This window comes from Drosophila miranda (genome assembly GCF_003369915.1).
Source record: "Drosophila miranda strain MSH22 chromosome Y unlocalized genomic scaffold, D.miranda_PacBio2.1 Contig_Y2_pilon, whole genome shotgun sequence".
Lineage (NCBI taxonomy): Eukaryota > Metazoa > Arthropoda > Insecta > Diptera > Drosophilidae > Drosophila > Drosophila miranda.
In genome coordinates, this window is record NW_022881614.1 from 4,587,027 (window position 1) to 4,606,453 (window position 19,427).

Here is a 19,427-nt window from a genome sequence, read left to right on the forward strand (position 1 = left end):
GTTTCCCCTGCCATCTGTCTCCCTCGCTCTTTCACTCCCTCGCTGTTTGGGGTTTCTTGTGTAGTTTCGTAATTAAAATTAAATTTATGTGTAAATATAATAAATATATTCGTTCTTTGACACCTACTGAGAGTTTTCTGGCATTTAAAACGTAAATTCCGTCTGCCAACGCTTCAAAGAGCATTGTCAAACACTTATTGACACTATTTTCAGTGCTGCAAAATGCGATGTGTGTTTCTTGTTGTCAATTTTCATTTGCCTTCCATTCAAAACATTTTTTCGTCTCAGTGTGGACAAGTCTCTGGAAAGTCCTGTACAAAATATTTTTTACAAACTTGTAAAAATTTATTTTTGAACGTTATATTTTGATCCGAGATGGTGTTTGCATCGAGTGGTCGCCATCCGCCACCGCTGCCGCCGCCGCCTCCTCCTCCTTCATCGTACCAGTCCTGGCAGAAGCCGACCCCGCCGAAGCCCGAGTCCTTGGAGAATCCCGGTACGGTGGAGGAGCTGAAGCGGCTGCAGCACTCCCCCTTCACGTTTCTGCTCTCTGGTTGCATGCAGCACAAAACGGGCCAGTTTAAAATCGGAGCCGGGGTGGTCATTGGCTGATGGCTCAAAACTATGCCAAAAATACTGCTTGTCTTTTTTTTCAAATTGAATTTGTTGGAGTTAGGCCTAAACAAAAATCGAACAAAAATCCACTCAAAAACATGCGATTGTTGGCCCCTCCCTCTTTCGTATAAACTGCACTATGGATGGAATATCGGGTACATTATTATATTACTTGGAGTAAAACTTTTTTAGGCGAAAAAAAAAATCTTAAATCTATTAAAAAAGAAATATGTCCCAATGCCAAAACTTCCCGCTCCATCGAGGATTTTTTTTTGTACACGATTAAAATTAAAACGCTCAATTTTTAAAAACAAACAATTTGTGGAAATTTATAAATTTTATTCAAAAAATCAAATCAGAAAAATTAAGTTTATTAATATTAATTAATTAATAATTAATATAAAAAATTTGAGTTAAATCTAACAAAAAAATAGCCCCAGAAAATCGCGTTCCTTCGAGGGATCAATAATTTTGGAGAAGGAGAGAATATCGACTATAAAAACGATAGCCTTATAACCTCCATGGTGGGCCTGTGGATTAACGGATTCATAGGTACTATATGACCCGTGACCTTTATTTCCGCATCCGTTTCAATCAAAAATTTAAGGCCATCAGCCATCAGGCATCAGCCATCAGCCGCTGACGAACTGCAAAAATGATGCAAGCTAATGGCGAGACTGTACATGAAATCATCATCAGGAATCCCATCAATCCCTTTGCGCTGCATTGACTTTCAATCAGCAGCACTCGCAGCACTGCCCTGCCACTCCATAAGGCAGCCCGCAGCACCCCACCGCCGGGCTGCCTTCCGTTTATGCCCCATTCAAGGTCAATACAAAATGGCGGCTCGAATGCAAAGCGTATCCGTGAAAGGCATTAGCACTCCCCACCACTCCACACGCACGCTTTTAATCCGCTTTTCGGGGTTAAAGTGCAGGATTTGCGAAACTTTTCACGAAAACTGCATGCAGGAAAAAGGAAAAACACATTTCATTTGTGTGTTTTATTTTTTTTTTTCAATAGTACAACACAGATCTGAATGGAAAAGCAAAGGATGCAAGCAGTACGGGTATGGGCATTACTTCCATTGATTTGGGAGACCCAAGACCCAAGAGATTGTTAAGAAACTGAATAGACGGGTGGATTCCATTTCCCACAGGAAACTCCAGGTTAAAAGGTCTCCAGAGAGCTGCCGCAGAGGGTATTTAGAGGGTATCGTCTTGTCTAGACACACTCGTTGTCTGCTTGCTTGTGTGTTAATTAAAAGGCTACCATTTACAGACATAAATATACACATATATACTAGAGAGATATTCGATGCCAAACAATGGCGGGGCCAAAGTTCAGCGACGTGCGAAAGTTGTCAGAGAGGAGATAGCCTTTGTTTTGGCTACTCCCACCCCCACCCCCCAATGCCCAGTGGATGGGTTTTAGTGGGTGTCTGGGTGTACTCTCTCTCTCTCTCTCTCTCTCTCTCTCTCTCTCTCTCTCTCATGTGGTTGTCCTTTAGCCTTGGGGGCCCCTCTGTATCTCCGTCGCAGGAAGCTGTGCTTCCGCTTGACATCTCCCTGGCCTGAAAAGTGTTTGTGTGTGTGTTTCATCATTAATTAATAGGCACTAACAGGCCAACAGGGCCGCCACGTGTTTGTGGCGACTGATTGATACCTTATATAATCATAAAATATGATTTCCTCGAGGAAAGTATCCCAGGATTTACCTAGAACTTGCTTAGCACATAATTTAACCTATTTTCCCGAACAATACTTGCCAATTGAATTTCTGTTAATTTTGTGGGAATTTTTTGCCTTTAAGTAATTTAAAAATTGCAAAATTTGTATCCAAAATGCAGGGTTTTCCCATTGTATCAATCTTCTGTTTTGCCAGAAGACCCCTCTCGAACTAGTTATGCGCTGTTTACCGCGTAACTAGCTACGCAACTAGTTACGCGGGAAGCGAACGCGGACCAGGTCTTCGTCGACTACAATGTACTAGTTCTGCAACTAGTTACGCGGGAAGCGAACGCGGACCAGTCGAAAAAGAACCGAAAAACGAAGCCGCCTTCGGTTTGTTTTTGAAGGCGGCAAATAACCGCAATTCCGTGGAGTTAAAGTGCCCACTCAGCTAGTTTTTACCGAGCCACGACATGCAATAAGCACCGAAATGGTAAGTTAATCGTGATATTTTACTGTAGTTGCGCTCGTGGAATGAAAGAGACAAGAATTTACACAAACAAAATGCATTTGTTTCCTCGTTTGCTTTATGCGTTGATTTTGTTCACTTCTGTACAACATCTAATCGCTGGAAGAGTCTTTTGTGTAAACATTTATTAAAAAAGTGGAAAAGAATTAATAAATAAATCAAATTAATATAAACAGGTACGTGCAAATATATACATATTATATATTTCAAATGAAATGATGACCAAAAGGCATTTGCGTAGACTCCGTAAGAGTGAAAGGGAAGCTAACATTGCAAAGTAAGCGTTGTGCAGGAAAGATAACAGATAACAGCAATGAAATCGATTCTCCAGCCAGCTGGCGTTTTGAGCGGCTTAAACTTTATTTTGAGTGAGGAAATTGTTCTAGCCTATAACGTCGATGGGGTCCAAGGGAAGAAGGCCCTTAGGACCCACAAAGAATTTTTTGCAGCTTTGCTAGGTAAAATACCATTTACACTTCTAGAGATTTAAAAATTTTTCATATAAATTAAAACAAATATTAATTACAGAATGTATTCCGCCTGGCGATGAGCCCCCCGAAAACACTGTGCGGAAGGCAATGCAAAGGATGAAGAAAAGGGTGTTTAAGAAGAAGAGTCATGCCAAAAACCAGGAGTAGGCTAAGCAGCAGATAATTAAAAATTATTCGTTATAATGAAAGACATTGTGTTTTTATACCCGATACTCAAAAGGAGTATTGGGGTATATTAGATTTGTGGTAAAAGTGGATGAGTGCAACGTCCAAAAGGAATCGTTTCCGAATCCTTTTCTTGATCAGCATCAATAGCAGAGTCGATTGTCTGTCCGTCCCCTTCAGCGCCTAGTGCTCAAAGACTATAAGAGCAAGCGCAACGATGTTTTGGATCCAGAATTCTGTGATATGTCACTGCTACAAGAATATTTCAAAACTTTGCCCCGCCAACTTCCGCCCCCACAAAGGGCGAAAATCTGTAGCATACACAATTTCGACGATACGAGAAAACTAAAAACGCAGAATCGTAGAAGATGACTATATCTTCTAGAGTGCAAAATCTGAACCAGATCGTATAATTATTATAGCCAGAATCAAGAAAACAATTTCATTTGTTCTCTTGCTACGGTATCTAGAGCAAGCCCAATATCTCTCCCTGAAGATCCTTACCATCCAACTTTGTTGATATCACTGAAGTGTTCACAATCTGGAGGTGCTGACAGTTCCATGGCTCCTTGTCACATAAAGTGTTTTCGCAAAACAAACTTTATCGATTTAGATCTGCATCTCTCGCGTGTTGATTGGTCGTTTCTTTATTCATTACCGAACATAGATGCAACTGTTAACTCGTTTTATAGTTCTATTTACTCTGCCCTTAATACGTTTGTTCCAGATATCACTGTACCTGTATTTGTTCTCCAAGTATTTGTCATACTTAAAAAAAAACGAGGGGGAACGTTGTGAGTTGCTGCGGAGACCGCAACTCTAAATTTATACCCGATACTAAGTCAGTATGGCTCTCCTCCGGCAGACGCCACTAATATTAAACGACACGACAAGGAGTGCGTGCGAGAGAGACAGAAAATCAGTCTGAGCGTGACGTCGGGCGCTGCGTAGCCAGTGCAAATTGATTTGTTCCTTTTGGCTATAAAAATGATCTGATCTGATCCAGATTCAGCAATCTGATATATATAATCATTATCTATGATTCTGCGTTTTTAGTTTTCTCGTATCCTCAATATTGTGGATGCAACAGATTTTCGTCCTTTGTGGGGGCGGAAGGGGGTGGGGCGAAATTTTGAGATATACGTTTTATAGTGAGATCTAACAGGAGTGCGGATACCAAATTTGGTTACTCTAGCCTGAATAGTCTCTGAGATTTGTGAATATCCCCAGATTTTCATCCTTTGCGGGGGCGGAAGGGGGTGTGGCGAAATTTTGAAACAAACTCGTCTCGGTCCGATATATTAGGAGTGTGGATACCAAATTTGGTTGCTCTAGCTTTTATAGTCTCTGAGATCTAGGCGCTAATGTTTTACTCTAAGCAAAGCCGCCTATGCTACGTGTGTGTTAGAGAGAGACAGGGCGAGAAGAGAGCGGTTTCCCCTGCCATCTGTCTCCCTCGCTCTTTCGCTCCCTCGCTGTTTGGGGTTTCTTGTGTAGTTTCGTAATTAAAATTAAATTTATGTGTAAATATAATAAATATATTCGTTCTTTGACACCTACTGAGAGTTTTCTGGCATTTAAAACGTAAATTCCGTCTGCCAACGCTTCAAAGAGCATTGTCAAACACTTATTGACACTATTTTCAGTGCTGCAAAATGTGTGTGTTTCTTGTTGTCAATTTTCATTTGCCTTCCATTCAGAACATTTTTTCGTCTCAGTGTGGACAAGTCTCTGGAAAGTCCTGTACAAAATATTTTTTACAAACTTGTAAAAATTTATTTTTGAACGTTATATTTCGATCCGAGATGGTGTTTGCATCGAGTGGTCGCCATCCGCCACCGCTGCCGCCGCCGCCTCCTCCTCCTTCATCGTACCAGTCCTGGCAGAAGCCGACCCCGCCGAAGCCCGAGTCCTTGGAGAATCCCGGTACGGTGGAGGAGCTGTTCAACAAGGTGCGCGAGACACAGCCGAACTGCTTCGAGGGCGCCAAGATAATGCTGAACAAGGCGCTGAGCAACCACTTTCAGATGTCGCACACGCTCCACATAAACAACACGTCGCCCAGCTACCACTTCCAGAGCATCTACGCGGGCACCCAGAAGCACACCGCCACCGAAGCGTACCCCGTGCTGTTGGCCGACCTCGACGGACAGGGCAATCTCAACTGCAACGTCAGAACACGCCCAACCAGGCGACGGCCGACTACCGCGGCGGCGACTGCACGCTCTCGCTGACTATGGCCTCGCCCGGACTCGCCACTCGCTGCGGCATGATCGTGGCCAGCCTCCTCCAGTCCGTGGCCCCCCGCTGGACCGTCGGCTCGGAGTTGGCCTACCAGTGCGGCTACAATGTGCCGGGCGGCCAGAACGCCATCGTCTCGCTGGTGGGACGCTACGACAACGGCCAGTCGATGTCTTGCGCCAAAATCGGGCCGCCGGGCATCCATCTGGGGCACTATCGGAAGTGCAGCGAACAGCTGCAGATCGGACTCGAGGTGGAGACCTGTCTGCGCACGATGGCCTCGGTGGCAACGATCTCCTATCAGTCGAAGATACAAAAGGGGGACGTTCAGTTCCGCGCCAGCCTCGACACCAGCTGGCGCGTCTGCGGGGAGCTCGAGAAGCGGCTGCAGCACTCCCCCTTCACGTTTCTGCTCTCTGGTTGCATGCAGCACAAAACGGGCCAGTTTAAAATCGGAGCCGGGGTGGTCATTGGCTGATGGCTCAAAACTATGCCAAAAATACTGCTTTTCTTTTTTATCAAATTGCATTTGTTGGAGTTAGGCCTAAACAAAAATCGAACAAAAATCCACTCAAAAACATGCGATTGTTGGCCCCTCCCTCTTTCGTATAAACTGCACTATGGATGGAATATCGGGTATATTATTATATTTCTTAGAGTAAAACTTTTTTAGGCGAAAAAAAAAATCTTAAATCTATTAAAAAAGAAATATGTCCCAATGCCAAAACTTCCCGCTCCATCGAGGATTTTTTTTTTACACGATTAAAATTAAAAATCGCTCAATTTTTAAAAACAAACAATTTGTGGAAATTTATAAATTTTATTCAAAAAATCAAATCAGAAAAATTAAGTTTATTAATATTAATTAATTAATAATTAATATAAAAAATTTGAGTTATATCTAACAAAAAAATAGCCACAGAAAATCGCGTTCCTTCGAGGGATCAATAATTTTGGAGAAGGAGAGAATATCGACTATAAAAACGATAGCCTTACAACCTCCATGGTGGGCCTGTGGATTAACGGATTCATAGGTACTATATGACCCGTGACCTTTATTTCCGCATCCGTTTCAATCAAAAATTTAAGGCCATCAGCCATCAGGCATCAGCCATCAGCCGCTGACGAACTGCAAAAATGATGCAAGCTAATGGCGAGATTGTACATGAAATCATCATCAGGAATCCCATCAATCCCTTTGCGCTGCATTGACTTTCAATCAGCAGCACTCGCAGCACTGCCCTGCCACTCCATAAGGCAGCCCGCAGCACCCCACCGCCGGGCTGCCTTCCGTTTATGCCCCATTCAAGGTCAATACAAAATGGCGGCTCGAATGCAAAGCGTATCCGTGAAAGGCATTAGCACTCCCCACCACTCCACACGCACGCTTTTAATCCGCTTTTCGGGGTTAAAGTGCAGGATTTGCGAAACTTTTCACGAAAACTGCATGCAGGAAAAAGGAAAAACACAAAACACATTTCATTTGTGTGTTTTTTTTTTTTTTCAATAGTACAACACAGATCTGAATGGAAAAGCAAAGGATGCAAGCAGTACGGGTATGGGCATTACTTCCATTGATTTGGGAGACCCAAGACCCAAGAGATTGTTAAGAAACTGAATAGACGGGTGGATTCCATTTCCCACAGGAAACTCCAGGTTAAAAGGTCTCCAGAGAGCTGCCGCAGAGGGTATTTAGAGGGTATCGTCTTGTCTAGACACACTCGTTGTCTGCTTGCTTGTGTGTTAATTAAAAGGCTACCATTTACAGACATAAATATACACATATATACTAGAGAGATATTCGATGCCAAACAATGGCGGGGCCAAAGTTCAGCGACGTGCGAAAGTTGTCAGAGAGGAGATAGCCTTTGTTTTGGCTACTCCCACCCCCACCCCCCAATGCCCAGTGGATGGGTTTTAGTGGGTGTCTGGGTGTACTCTCTCTCTCTCTCTCTCTCTCTCTCTCTCTCTCTCTCATGTGGTTGTCCTTTAGCCTTGGGGGCCCCTCTGTATCTCCGTCGCAGGAAGCTGTGCTTCCGCTTGACATCTCCCTGGCCTGAAAAGTGTTTGTGTATGTGTTTCATCATTAATTAATAGGCACTAACAGGCCAACAGGGCCGCCACGTGTTTGTGGCGACTGATTGATCCCTTATATAATCATAAAATATGATTTCCTCGAGGAAAGTATCCCAGGATTTACCTAGAACTTGCTTAGCACATAATTTAACCTATTTTCCCGAACAATACTTGCCAATTGAATTTCTGTTAATTTTGTGGGAATTTTTTGCCTTTAAGTAATTTAAAAATTGCAAAATTTGTATCCAAAATGCAGGGTTTTCCCTTTGTATCAATCTTCTGTTTTGCCAGAAGACCCCTCTCGAACTAGTTATGCGCTGTTTACCGCGTAACTAGCTACGCAACTAGTTACGCGGGAAGCGAACGCGGACCAGGTCTTCGTCGACTACAATGTACTAGTTCTGCAACTAGTTACGCGGGAAGCGAACGCGGACCAGGTCTTCGTCGACTACAATGTACTAGTTCTGCAACTAGTTACGCGGGAAGCGAACGCGGACCAGTCGAAAAAGAACCGAAAAACGAAGCCGCCTTCGGTTTGTTTTTGAAGGCGGCAAATAACCGCAATTCCGTGGAGTTAAAGTGCCCACTCAGCTAGTTTTTACCGAGCCACGACATGCAATAAGCACCGAAATGGTAAGTTAATCGTGATATTTTACTGTAGTTGCGCTCGTGGAATGAAAGAGACAAGAATTTACACAAACAAAATGCATTTGTTTCCTCGTTTGCTTTATGCGTTGATTTTGTTCACTTCTGTACAACATCTAATCGCTGGAAGAGTCTTTTGTGTAAACATTTATTAAAAAAGTGGAAAAGAATTAATAAATAAATCAAATTAATATAAACAGGTACGTGCAAATATATACATATTATATATTTCAAATAAAATGATGACCAAAAGGCATTTGCGTAGACTCCGTAAGAGTGAAAGGGAAGCTAACATTGCAAAGTAAGCGTTGTGCAGGAAAGATAACAGATAACAGCAATGAAATCGATTCTCCAGCCAGCTGGCGTTTTGAGCGGCTTAAACTTTATTTTGAGTGAGGAAATTGTTCTAGCCTATAACGTCGATGGGGTCCAAGGGAAGAAGGCCCTTAGGACCCACAAAGAATTTTTTGCAGCTTTGCTAGGTAAAATACCATTTACACTTCTAGAGATTTAAAAATTTTTCATATAAATTAAAACAAATATTAATTACAGAATGTATTCCGCCTGGCGATGAGCCCCCGAAAACACTGTGCGGAAGGCAATGCAAAGGATGAAGAAAAGGGTGTTTAAGAAGAAGTGTCTTGCCAAAAACCAGGAGTAGGCTAAGCATCATATAATTAAAAATTATTCGTTATAATGAAAGACATTGTGTTTTTATACCCGATACTCAAAAGGAGTATTGGGGTATATTAGATTTGTGGTAAAAGTGGATGTGTGCAACGTCCAAAAGGAATCGTTTCCGAATCCTTTTCTTGATCAGCATCACTAGCAGAGTCGATTGAGCCATGTCTGTCTGTCCGTCTGTCCGTCTGTCCGTCCGTCCGTCTGTCCGTCCCCTTCAGCGCCTAGTGCTCAAAGACTATAAGAGCAAGCGCAACGATGTTTTGTATCCAGAATTCTGTGATATGTCACTGCTACAAGAATATTTCAAAACTTTGCCCCGCCCACTTCCGCCCCCACAAAGGGAGAAAATCTGTAGCATCCACAATTTCGAAAAACTAAAAACGCAGAATCGTAGAAGATGACTATATCTTCTAGAGTGCAAAATCTGAACCAGATCGTATAATTATTATAGCCAGAATCAAGAAAACAATTTCATTTTTTCTCGCCCGTCTCTCTCTAACACACACGTAGCATAGCCGGCTTTGCTTAGAGTAAAACATTAGCGCCTAGATCTCAGAGACTATAAAAGCTAGAGCAACCAAATTTGGTATCCACACTCCTAATATATCGGACCGAGACGAGTTTGTTTCAAAATTTCGCCACACCCCCTTCCGCCCCCGCAAAGGATGAAAATCTGGGGATATTCACAAATCTCAGAGACTATTCAGGCTAGAGTAACCAAATTTGGTATCCGCACTCCTGTTAGATCTTACTATAAAACGTGTATCTTAAAATTTCAATTCACCCCCTTCCGCCCACACAAAGGACGAAAATCTGTTGCATCCACAATATTGCACATTCGAGAAAACTAAAAACGCAGAATCATAGATAATGACCATATCTATCAGATTGCTGAATCTGGATCAGATCAGATAATTTTTATAGCCAATAGGAACAAATCAATTTGCAGTGGCTACGCAGCGCCCGACGTCACGCTCAGACTGATTTTCTGTCTCTCTCGCACGCACTCTTTGTCGTGTCGTTTAATATTAGCGGCGTCTGCCGGATGAGAGCCATACTGACTTAGTATCGGGTATAACCGTAGAGTTGCGGTGTCCGCAGCAACTCACAACGTTCCACCTCGTTCTATTTAACCTGCTCTTACATTCCTCCCAGGTCTGATGCTGAGCTTTACTTACACCACCTCTCAGCAATTAATACTGTTGTTTCAGCATTAGGGTGCAATGATCGAATTATTGTCATGGGGGACTTTAACCTCCCATTTCTTTCTTGGCTGCCTTGTGATGACGCTAACCTGTTGTTTCCCAATTGCCATAATGACTTTATCAATGGGCTAACGGATATTTCCCTTGTCCAAATTAATGCCGTTAAAAACATTAGGGTCAGACTTCTTGACCTCGTTTTTGTTAACGATGGTTCTCTTGCTACGGTATCTAGAGCAAGCCCAATATCTCTCCCTGAAGATCCTTACCATCCAACTTTGTTGATATCACTGAAGTGTTCACAATCTGGAGGTGCTGACAGTTCCATGGCTCCTTGTCACATAAAGTGTTTTCGCAAAACAAACTTTATCGATTTAGATCTACATCTCTCGCGTGTTGATTGGTCGTTTCTTTATTCATTACCGAACATAGATGCAACTGTTAACTCGTTTTATAGTTCTATTTACTCTGCCCTTAATACGTTTGTTCCAGATATCACTGTACCTGTATTTGTTCTCCAAGTATTTGTCATACTTAAAAAAAAACGAGGGGGAACGTTGTGAGTTGCTGCGGAGACCGCAACTCTAAATTTATACCCGATACTAAGTCAGTATGGCTCTCCTCCGGCAGACGCCACTAATATTAAACGACACGACAAGGAGTGCGTGCGAGAGAGACAGAAAATCAGTCTGAGCGTGACGTCGGGCGCTGCGTAGCCAGTGCAAATTGATTTGTTCCTTTTGGCTATAAAAATGATCTGATCTGATCCAGATTCAGCAATCTGATATATATAATCATTATCTATGATTCTGCGTTTTTAGTTTTCTCGTATCCTCAATATTGTGGATGCAACAGATTTTCGTCCTTTGTGGGGGCGGAAGGGGGTGGGGCGAAATTTTGAGATATACGTTTTATAGTGAGATCTAACAGGAGTGCGGATACCAAATTTGGTTACTCTAGCCTTAATAGTCTCTGAGATTTGTGAATATCCCCAGATTTTCATCCTTTGCGGGGGCGGAAGGGGGTGTGGCGAAATTTTGAAACAAACTCGTCTCGGTCCGATATATTAGGAGTGTGGATACCAAATTTGGTTGCTCTAGCTTTTGTAGTCTCTGAGATCTACGCGCTAATGTTTTTCTCTAAGCAAATCCGCCTATGCTACGTGTGTGTTAGAGAGAGACAGGGCGAGAAGAGAGCGGTTTCCCCTGCCATCTGTCTCCCTCGCTCTTTCGCTCCCTCGCTGTTTGGGGTTTCTTGTGTAGTTTCGTAATTAAAATTAAATTTATGTGTAAATATAATAAATATATTCGTTCTTTGACACCTACTGAGAGTTTTCTGGCATTTAAAACGTAAATTCCGTCTGCCAACGCTTCAAAGAGCATTGTCAAACACTTATTGACACTATTTTCAGTGCTGCAAAATGCGATGTGTGTTTCTTGTTGTCAATTTTCATTTGCCTTCCATTCAGAACATTTTTTCGTCTCAGTGTGGACAAGTCTCTGGAAAGTCCTGTACAAAATATTTTTTACAAACTTGTAAAAATTTATTTTTGAACGTTATATTTTGATCCGAGATGGTGTTTGCATCGAGTGGTCGCCATCCGCCACCGCTGCCGCCGCCGCCTCCTCCTCCTTCATCGTACCAGTCCTGGCAGAAGCCGACCCCGCCGAAGCCCGAGTCCTTGGAGAATCCCGGTACGGTGGAGGAGCTGTTCAACAAGGTGCGCGAGACACAGCCGAACTGCTTCGAGGGCGCCAAGATAATGCTGAACAAGGCGCTGAGCAACCACTTTCAGATGTCGCACACGCTCCACATAAACAACACGTCGCCCAGCTACCACTTCCAGAGCATCTACGCGGGCACCCAGAAGCACACCGCCACCGAAGCGTACCCCGTGCTGTTGGCCGACCTCGACGGACAGGGCAATCTCAACTGCAACGTCAGAACACGCCCAACCAGGCGACGGCCGACTACCGCGGCGGCGACTGCACGCTCTCGCTGACTATGGCCTCGCCCGGACTCGCCACTCGCTGCGGCATGATCGTGGCCAGCCTCCTCCAGTCCGTGGCCCCCGCTGGACCGTCGGCTCGGAGTTGGCCTACCAGTGCGGCTACAATGTGCCGGGCGGCCAGAACGCCATCGTCTCGCTGGTGGGACGCTACGACAACGGCCAGTCGATGTCTTGCGCCAAAATCGGGCCGCCGGGCATCCATCTGGGGCACTATCGGAAGTGCAGCGAACAGCTGCAGATCGGACTCGAGGTGGAGACCTGTCTGCGCACGATGGCCTCGGTGGCAACGATCTCCTATCAGTCGAAGATACAAAAGGGGGACGTTCAGTTCCGCGCCAGCCTCGACACCAGCTGGCGCGTCTGCGGGGAGCTCGAGAAGCGGCTGCAGCACTCCCCCTTCACGTTTCTGCTCTCTGGTTGCATGCAGCACAAAACGGGCCAGTTTAAAATCGGAGCCGGGGTGGTCATTGGCTGATGGCTCAAAACTATGCCAAAAATACTGCTTTTCTTTTTTATCAAATTGAATTTGTTGGAGTTAGGCCTAAACAAAAATCGAACAAAAATCCACTCAAAAACATGCGATTGTTGACCCCTCCCTCTTTCGTATAAACTGCACTATGGATGGAATATCGGGTATATTATTATATTTCTTAGAGTAAAACTTTTTTAGGCGAAAAAAAAAATCTTAAATCTATTAAAAAAGAAATATGTCCCAATGCCAAAACTTCCCGCTCCATCGAGGATTTTTTTTTGTACACGATTAAAATTAAAAATCGCTCAATTTTTAAAAACAAACAATTTGTGGAAATTTATAAATTTTATTCAAAAAATCAAATCAGAAAAATTAAGTTTATTAATATTAATTAATTAATAATTAATATAAAAAATTTGAGTTATATCTAACAAAAAAATAGCCACAGAAAATCGCGTTCCTTCGAGGGATCAATAATTTTGGAGAAGGAGAGAATATCGACTATAAAAACGATAGCCTTACAACCTCCATGGTGGGCCTGTGGATTAACGGATTCATAGGTACTATATGACCCGTGACCTTTATTTCCGCATCCGTTTCAATCAAAAATTTAAGGCCATCAGCCATCAGGCATCAGCCATCAGCCGCTGACGAACTGCAAAAATGATGCAAGCTAATGGCGAGATTGTACATGAAATCATCATCAGGAATCCCATCAATCCCTTTGCGCTGCATTGACTTTCAATCAGCAGCACTCGCAGCACTGCCCTGCCACTCCATAAGGCAGCCCGCAGCACCCCACCGCCGGGCTGCCTTCCGTTTATGCCCCATTCAAGGTCAATACAAAATGGCGGCTCGAATGCAAAGCGTATCCGTGAAAGGCATTAGCACTCCCCACCACTCCACACGCACGCTTTTAATCCGCTTTTCGGGGTTAAAGTGCAGGATTTGCGAAACTTTTCACGAAAACTGCATGCAGGAAAAAGGAAAAACACAAAACACATTTCATTTGTGTGTTTTTTTTTTTTTTCAATAGTACAACACAGATCTGAATGGAAAAGCAAAGGATGCAAGCAGTACGGGTATGGGCATTACTTCCATTGATTTGGGAGACCCAAGACCCAAGAGATTGTTAAGAAACTGAATAGACGGGTGGATTCCATTTCCCACAGGAAACTCCAGGTTAAAAGGTCTCCAGAGAGCTGCCGCAGAGGGTATTTAGAGGGTATCGTCTTGTCTAGACACACTCGTTGTCTGCTTGCTTGTGTGTTAATTAAAAGGCTACCATTTACAGACATAAATATACACATATGTATATACTAGAGAGATATTCGATGCCAAACAATGGCGGGGCCAAAGTTCAGCGACGTGCGAAAGTTGTCAGAGAGGAGATAGCCTTTGTTTTGGCTACTCCCACCCCCACCCCCCAATGCCCAGTGGATGGGTTTTAGTGGGTGTCTGGGTGTACTCTCTCTCTCTCTCTCTCTCTCTCTCTCTCTCTCTCATGTGGTTGTCCTTTAGCCTTGGGGGCCCCTCTGTATCTCCGTCGCAGGAAGCTGTGCTTCCGCTTGACATCTCCCTGGCCTGAAAAGTGTTTGTGTGTGTGTTTCATCATTAATTAATAGGTACTAACAGGCCAACAGGGCCGCCACGTGTTTGTGGCGACTGATTGATACCTTATATAATCATAAAATATGATTTCCTCGAGGAAAGTATCCCAGGATTTACCTAGAACTTGCTTAGCACATAATTTAACCTATTTTCCCGAACAATACTTGCCAATTGAATTTCTGTTAATTTTGTGGGAATTTTTTGCCTTTAAGTAATTTAAAAATTGCAAAATTTGTATCCAAAATGCAGGGTTTTCCCTTTGTATCAATCTTCTGTTTTGCCAGAAGACCCCTCTCGAACTAGTTATGCGCTGCTTACCGCGTAACTAGCTACGCAACTAGTTACGCGGGAAGCGAACGCAGACCAGGTCTTCGTCGACTACAATGTACTAGTTCTGCAACTAGTTACGCGGGAAGCGAACGCGGACCAGGTCTTCGTCGACTACAATGTACTAGTTCTGCAACTAGTTACGCGGGAAGCGAACGCGGACCAGTCGAAAAAGAACCGAAAAACGAAGCCGCCTTCGGTTTGTTTTTGAAGGCGGCAAATAACCGCAATTCCGTGGAGTTAAAGTGCCCACTCAGCTAGTTTTTACCGAGCCACGACATGCAATAAGCACCGAAATGGTAAGTTAATCGTGATATTTTACTGTAGTTGCGCTCGTGGAATGAAAGAGACAAGAATTTACACAAACAAAATGCATTTGTTTCCTCGTTTGCTTTATGCGTTGATTTTGTTCACTTCTGTACAACATCTAATCGCTGGAAGAGTCTTTTGTGTAAACATTTATTAAAAAAGTGGAAAAGAATTAATAAATAAATCAAATTAATATAAACAGGTACGTGCAAATATATACATATTATATATTTCAAATAAAATGATGACCAAAAGGTATTTGCGTAGACTCCGTAAGAGTGAAAGGGAAGCTAACATTGCAAAGTAAGCGTTGTGCAGGAAAGATAACAGATAACAGCAATGAAATCGATTCTCCAGCCAGCTGGCGTTTTGAGCGGCTTAAACTTTATTTTGAGTGAGGAAATTGTTCTAGCCTATAACGTCGATGGGGTCCAAGGGAAGAAGGCCCTTAGGACCCACAAAGAATTTTTTGCAGCTTTGCTAGGTAAAATACCATTTACACTTCTAGAGATTTAAAAATTTTTCATATAAATTAAAACAAATATTAATTACAGAATGTATTCCGCCTGGCGATGAGCCCCCGAAAACACTGTGCGGAAGGCAATGCAAAGGATGAAGAAAAGGGTGTTTAAGAAGAAGTGTCTTGCCAAAAACCAGGAGTAGGCTAAGCATCATATAATTAAAAATTATTCGTTATAATGAAAGACATTGTGTTTTTATACCCGATACTCAAAAGGAGTATTGGGGTATATTAGATTTGTGGTAAAAGTGGATGTGTGCAACGTCCAAAAGGAATCGTTTCCGAATCCTTTTCTTGATCAGCATCAATAGCAGAGTCGATTGAGCCATGTCTGTCTGTCCGTCTGTCCGTCTGTCCGTCCGTCCGTCTGTCCGTCCCCTTCAGCGCCTAGTGCTCAAAGACTATAAGAGCAAGCGCAACGATGTTTTGTATCCAGAATTCTGTGATATGTCACTGCTACAAGAATATTTCAAAACTTTGCCCCGCCCACTTCCGCCCCCACAAAGGGCGAAAATCTGTAGCATCCACAATTTCGACGATACGAGAAAACTAAAAACGCAGAATCGTAGAAGATGACTATATCTTCTAGAGTGCAAAATCTGAACCAGATCGTATAATTATTATAGCCAGAATCAAGAAAACAATTTCATTTTTTCTCGCCCGTCTCTCTCTAACACACACGTAGCATAGCCGGCTTTGCTTAGAGTAAAACATTAGCGCCTAGATCTCAGAGACTATAAAAGCTAGAGCAACCAAATTTGGTATCCACACTCCTAATATATCGGACCGAGACGAGTTTGTTTCAAAATTTCGCCACACCCCCTTCCGCCCCCGCAAAGGATGAAAATCTGGGGATATTCACAAATCTCAGAGACTATTCAGGCTAGAGTAACCAAATTTGGTATCCGCACTCCTGTTAGATCTTACTATAAAACGTGTATCTTAAAATTTCAATTCACCCCCTTCCGCCCACACAAAGGACGAAAATCTGTTGCATCCACAATATTGCACATTCGAGAAAACTAAAAACGCAGAATCATAGATAATGACCATATCTATCAGATTGCTGAATCTGGGTCAGATCAGATAGTTTTTATAGCCAATAGGAACAAATCAATTTGCAGTGGCTACGCAGCGCCCGACGTCACGCTCAGACTGATTTTCTGTCTCTCTCGCACGCACTCTTTGTCGTGTCGTTTAATATTAGCGGCGTCTGCCGGAGGAGAGCCATACTGACTTAGTATCGGGTATAACCGTAGAGTTGCGGTGTCCGCAGCAACTCACAACGTTCCACCTCGTTCTATTTAACCTGCTCTTACATTCCTCCCAGGTCTGATGCTGAGCTTTACTTACACCACCTCTCAGCAATTAATACTGTTGTTTCAGCATTAGGGTGCAATGATCGAATTATTGTCATGGGGGACTTTAACCTCCCATTTCTTTCTTGGCTGCCTTGTGATGACGCTAACCTGTTGTTTCCCAATTGCCATAATGACTTTATCAATGGGCTAACGGATATTTCCCTTGTCCAAATTAATGCCGTTAAAAACATTAGGGTCAGACTTCTTGACCTCGTTTTTGTTAACGATGGTTCTCTTGCTACGGTATCTAGAGCAAGCCCAATATCTCTCCCTGAAGATCCTTACCATCCAACTTTGTTGATATCACTGAAGTGTTCACAATCTGGAGGTGCTGACAGTTCCATGGCTCCTTGTCACATAAAGTGTTTTCGCAAAACAAACTTTATCGATTTAGATCTACATCTCTCGCGTGTTGATTGGTCGTTTCTTTATTCATTACCGAACATAGATGCAACTGTTAACTCGTTTTATAGTTATATTTACTCTGCCCTTAATACGTTTGTTCCAGATATCACTGTACCTGTATTTGTTCTCCAAGTATTTGTCATACTTAAAAAAAAACGAGGGGGAACGTTGTGAGTTGCTGCGGAGACCGCAACTCTAAATTTATACCCGATACTAAGTCAGTATGGCTCTCCTCCGGCAGACGCCACTAATATTAAAAGACACGACAAGGAGTGCGTGCGAGAGAGACAGAAAATCAGTCTGAGCGTGACGTCGGGCGCTGCGTAGCCAGTGCAAATTGATTTGTTCCTTTTGGCTATAAAAATGATCTTATCTGATCCAGATTCAGCAATCTGATATATATAATCATTATCTATGATTCTGCGTTTTTAGTTTTCTCGTATCCTCAATATTGTGGATGCAACAGATTTTCGTCCTTTGTGGGGGCGGAAGGGGGTGGGGCGAAATTTTGAGATATACGTTTTATAGTGAGATCTAACAGGAGTGCGGATACCAAATTTGGTTACTCTAGCCTTAATAGTCTCTGAGATTTGTGAATATCCCCAGATTTTCATCCTTTGCGGGGGCGGAAGGGGGTGTGGCGAAATTTTGAAACAAACTCGTCTCGGTCCGATATATTAGGAGTGTGGATACCAAATTTGGTTGCTCTAGCTTTTGTAGTCTCTGAGATCTAGGCGCTAATGTTTTACTCTAAGCAAAGCCGCCTATGCTACGTGTGTGTTAGAGAGAGACAGGGCGAGAAGAGAGCGGTTTCCCCTGCCATCTGTCTCCCTCGCTCTTTCGCTCCCTCGCTGTTTGGGGTTTCTTGTGTAGTTTCGTAATTAAAATTAAATTTATGTGTAAATATAATAAATATATTCGTTCTTTGACACTGAGAGTTTTCTGGCATTTAAAACGTAAATTCCGTCTGCCAACGCTTCAAAGAGCATTGTCAAACACTTATTGACACTATTTTCAGTGCTGCAAAATGCGATGTGTGTTTCTTGTTGTCAATTTTCATTTGCCTTCCATTCAGAACATTTTTTCGTCTCAGTGTGGACAAGTCTCTGGAAAGTCCTGTACAAAATATTTTTTACAAACTTGTAAAAATTTATTTTTGAACGTTATATTTTGATCCGAGATGGTGTTTGCATCGAGTGGTCGCCATCCGCCACCGCTGCCGCCGCCGCCTCCTCCTCCTTCATCGTACCAGTCCTGGCAGAAGCCGACCCCGCCGAAGCCCGAGTCCTTGGAGAATCCCGGTACGGTGGAGGAGCTGTTCAACAAGGTGCGCGAGACACAGCCGAACTGCTTCGAGGGCGCCAAGATAATGCTGAACAAGGCGCTGAGCAACCACTTTCAGATGTCGCACACGCTCCACATAAACAACACGTCGCCCAGCTACCACTTCCAGAGCATCTACGCGGGCACCCAGAAGCACACCGCCACCGAAGCGTACCCCGTGCTGTTGGCCGACCTCGACGGACAGGGCAATCTCAACTGCAACGTCAGAACACGCCCAACCAGGCGACGGCCGACTACCGCGGCGGCGACTGCACGCTCTCGCTGACTATGGCCTCGCCCGGACTCGCCACTCGATGCGGCATGATCGTGGCCAGCCTCCTCCAGTCCGTGGCCCCCCGCTGGACCGTCGGCTCGGAGTTGGCCTACCAGTGCGGCTACAATGTGCCGGGCGGCCAGAACGCCATCGTCTCGCTGGTGGGACGCTACGACAACGGCCAGTCGATGTCTTGCGCCAAAATCGGGCCGCCGGGCATCCATCTGGGGCACTATCGGAAGTGCAGCGAACAGCTGCAGATCGGACTCGAGGTGGAGACCTGTCTGCGCACGATGGCCTCGGTGGCAACGATCTCCTATCAGTCGAAGATACAAAAGGGGGACGTTCAGTTCCGCGCCAGCCTCGACACCAGCTGGCGCGTCTGCGGGGAGCTCGAGAAGCGGCTGCAGCACTCCCCTTCACGTTTCTGCTCTCTGGTTGCATGCAGCACAAAACGGGCCAGTTTAAAATCGGAGCCGGGGTGGTCATTGGCTGA

At 43.9% G+C, this 19,427-nt stretch overlaps 4 protein-coding genes and 3 long non-coding RNA genes across 13 annotated transcripts; all 7 read left to right on the forward strand.

Annotated features, from left to right (window-relative positions):
• Positions 1–260: 260 nt before the first annotated feature.
• Positions 261–5,723, forward strand: LOC117192354 (mitochondrial import receptor subunit TOM40 homolog 1-like). Its single transcript, XM_033396995.1, has 2 exons — positions 261–507; positions 5,408–5,723. The coding sequence occupies exons 1-2, from the start codon at positions 376–378 to the stop codon at positions 5,702–5,704; spliced, it is 429 nt and encodes a 142-aa protein (XP_033252886.1). The 5' UTR covers positions 261–375; the 3' UTR covers positions 5,705–5,723.
• LOC117192355 lies at positions 2,593–3,433 on the forward strand. Of its 3 annotated transcripts, none has more exons than XR_004474306.1 (3): positions 2,593–2,990; positions 3,056–3,272; positions 3,343–3,433. It is a non-coding gene; the product is annotated as an uncharacterized LOC117192355 (long non-coding RNA). The 3 variants fall into 3 exon arrangements; XR_004474307.1 differs by having other exon boundaries at positions 2,596–2,990; positions 3,097–3,272; XR_004474308.1 differs by having other exon boundaries at positions 2,596–2,990; positions 3,107–3,272.
• LOC117192929 (mitochondrial import receptor subunit TOM40 homolog 1-like) lies at positions 5,707–6,189 on the forward strand. Its single transcript, XM_033397659.1, has one exon. The coding sequence runs from the start codon at positions 5,707–5,709 to the stop codon at positions 6,187–6,189; it is 483 nt and encodes a 160-aa protein (XP_033253550.1).
• Positions 6,190–8,229: 2,040 nt separating this feature from the next.
• LOC117192358 lies at positions 8,230–9,134 on the forward strand. 3 transcript variants are annotated; one of them, XR_004474310.1, is made up of 3 exons: positions 8,230–8,632; positions 8,698–8,914; positions 8,985–9,134. It is a non-coding gene; the product is annotated as an uncharacterized LOC117192358 (long non-coding RNA). The 3 variants fall into 3 exon arrangements; XR_004474311.1 differs by having other exon boundaries at positions 8,739–8,914; XR_004474312.1 differs by having other exon boundaries at positions 8,749–8,914.
• A 2,757-nt stretch (positions 9,135–11,891) lies between these two features.
• LOC117192930 (mitochondrial import receptor subunit TOM40 homolog 2-like) lies at positions 11,892–12,804 on the forward strand. The gene is made up of 2 exons (XM_033397660.1): positions 11,892–12,257; positions 12,370–12,804. The coding sequence occupies exons 1-2, from the start codon at positions 11,892–11,894 to the stop codon at positions 12,802–12,804; spliced, it is 801 nt and encodes a 266-aa protein (XP_033253551.1).
• A 2,044-nt stretch (positions 12,805–14,848) lies between these two features.
• Positions 14,849–15,752, forward strand: LOC117192359. 3 transcript variants are annotated; one of them, XR_004474313.1, is made up of 3 exons: positions 14,849–15,250; positions 15,316–15,532; positions 15,603–15,752. It is a non-coding gene; the product is annotated as an uncharacterized LOC117192359 (long non-coding RNA). The 3 variants fall into 3 exon arrangements; XR_004474314.1 differs by having other exon boundaries at positions 15,357–15,532; XR_004474315.1 differs by having other exon boundaries at positions 15,367–15,532.
• A 2,762-nt stretch (positions 15,753–18,514) lies between these two features.
• On the forward strand, positions 18,515–19,427 carry LOC117192931 (mitochondrial import receptor subunit TOM40 homolog 1-like). The gene is made up of 3 exons (XM_033397661.1): positions 18,515–18,835; positions 18,901–19,311; positions 19,380–19,427. The coding sequence occupies exons 1-3, from the start codon at positions 18,515–18,517 to the stop codon at positions 19,425–19,427; spliced, it is 780 nt and encodes a 259-aa protein (XP_033253552.1).

Excerpts from the sequence above, each read along its gene's own strand:
- LOC117192930 (XM_033397660.1), top strand. The coding sequence starts at position 11,892 with ATGGTGTTTGCATCGAGTGGTCGCCATCCGCCACCGCTGCCGCCGCCG. Across the intron at positions 12,258-12,369 it reads AGGGCAATCTCAACTGCAAC|CCTCCTCCAGTCCGTGGCCC; the intron begins GTCAGAACACGC and ends GATCGTGGCCAG.
- LOC117192929 (XM_033397659.1), top strand. The coding sequence starts at position 5,707 with ATGGCCTCGCCCGGACTCGCCACTCGCTGCGGCATGATCGTGGCCAGC.
- LOC117192931 (XM_033397661.1), top strand. The coding sequence starts at position 18,515 with ATGGTGTTTGCATCGAGTGGTCGCCATCCGCCACCGCTGCCGCCGCCG. Across the intron at positions 18,836-18,900 it reads CCGCCACCGAAGCGTACCCC|GCGACGGCCGACTACCGCGG; the intron begins GTGCTGTTGGCC and ends ACGCCCAACCAG. Across the intron at positions 19,312-19,379 it reads GCCTCGACACCAGCTGGCGC|CACAAAACGGGCCAGTTTAA; the intron begins GTCTGCGGGGAG and ends GGTTGCATGCAG.
- LOC117192354 (XM_033396995.1), top strand. The coding sequence starts at position 376 with ATGGTGTTTGCATCGAGTGGTCGCCATCCGCCACCGCTGCCGCCGCCG. Across the intron at positions 508-5,407 it reads AGAATCCCGGTACGGTGGAG|GAGCTGTTCAACAAGGTGCG; the intron begins GAGCTGAAGCGG and ends GGTACGGTGGAG.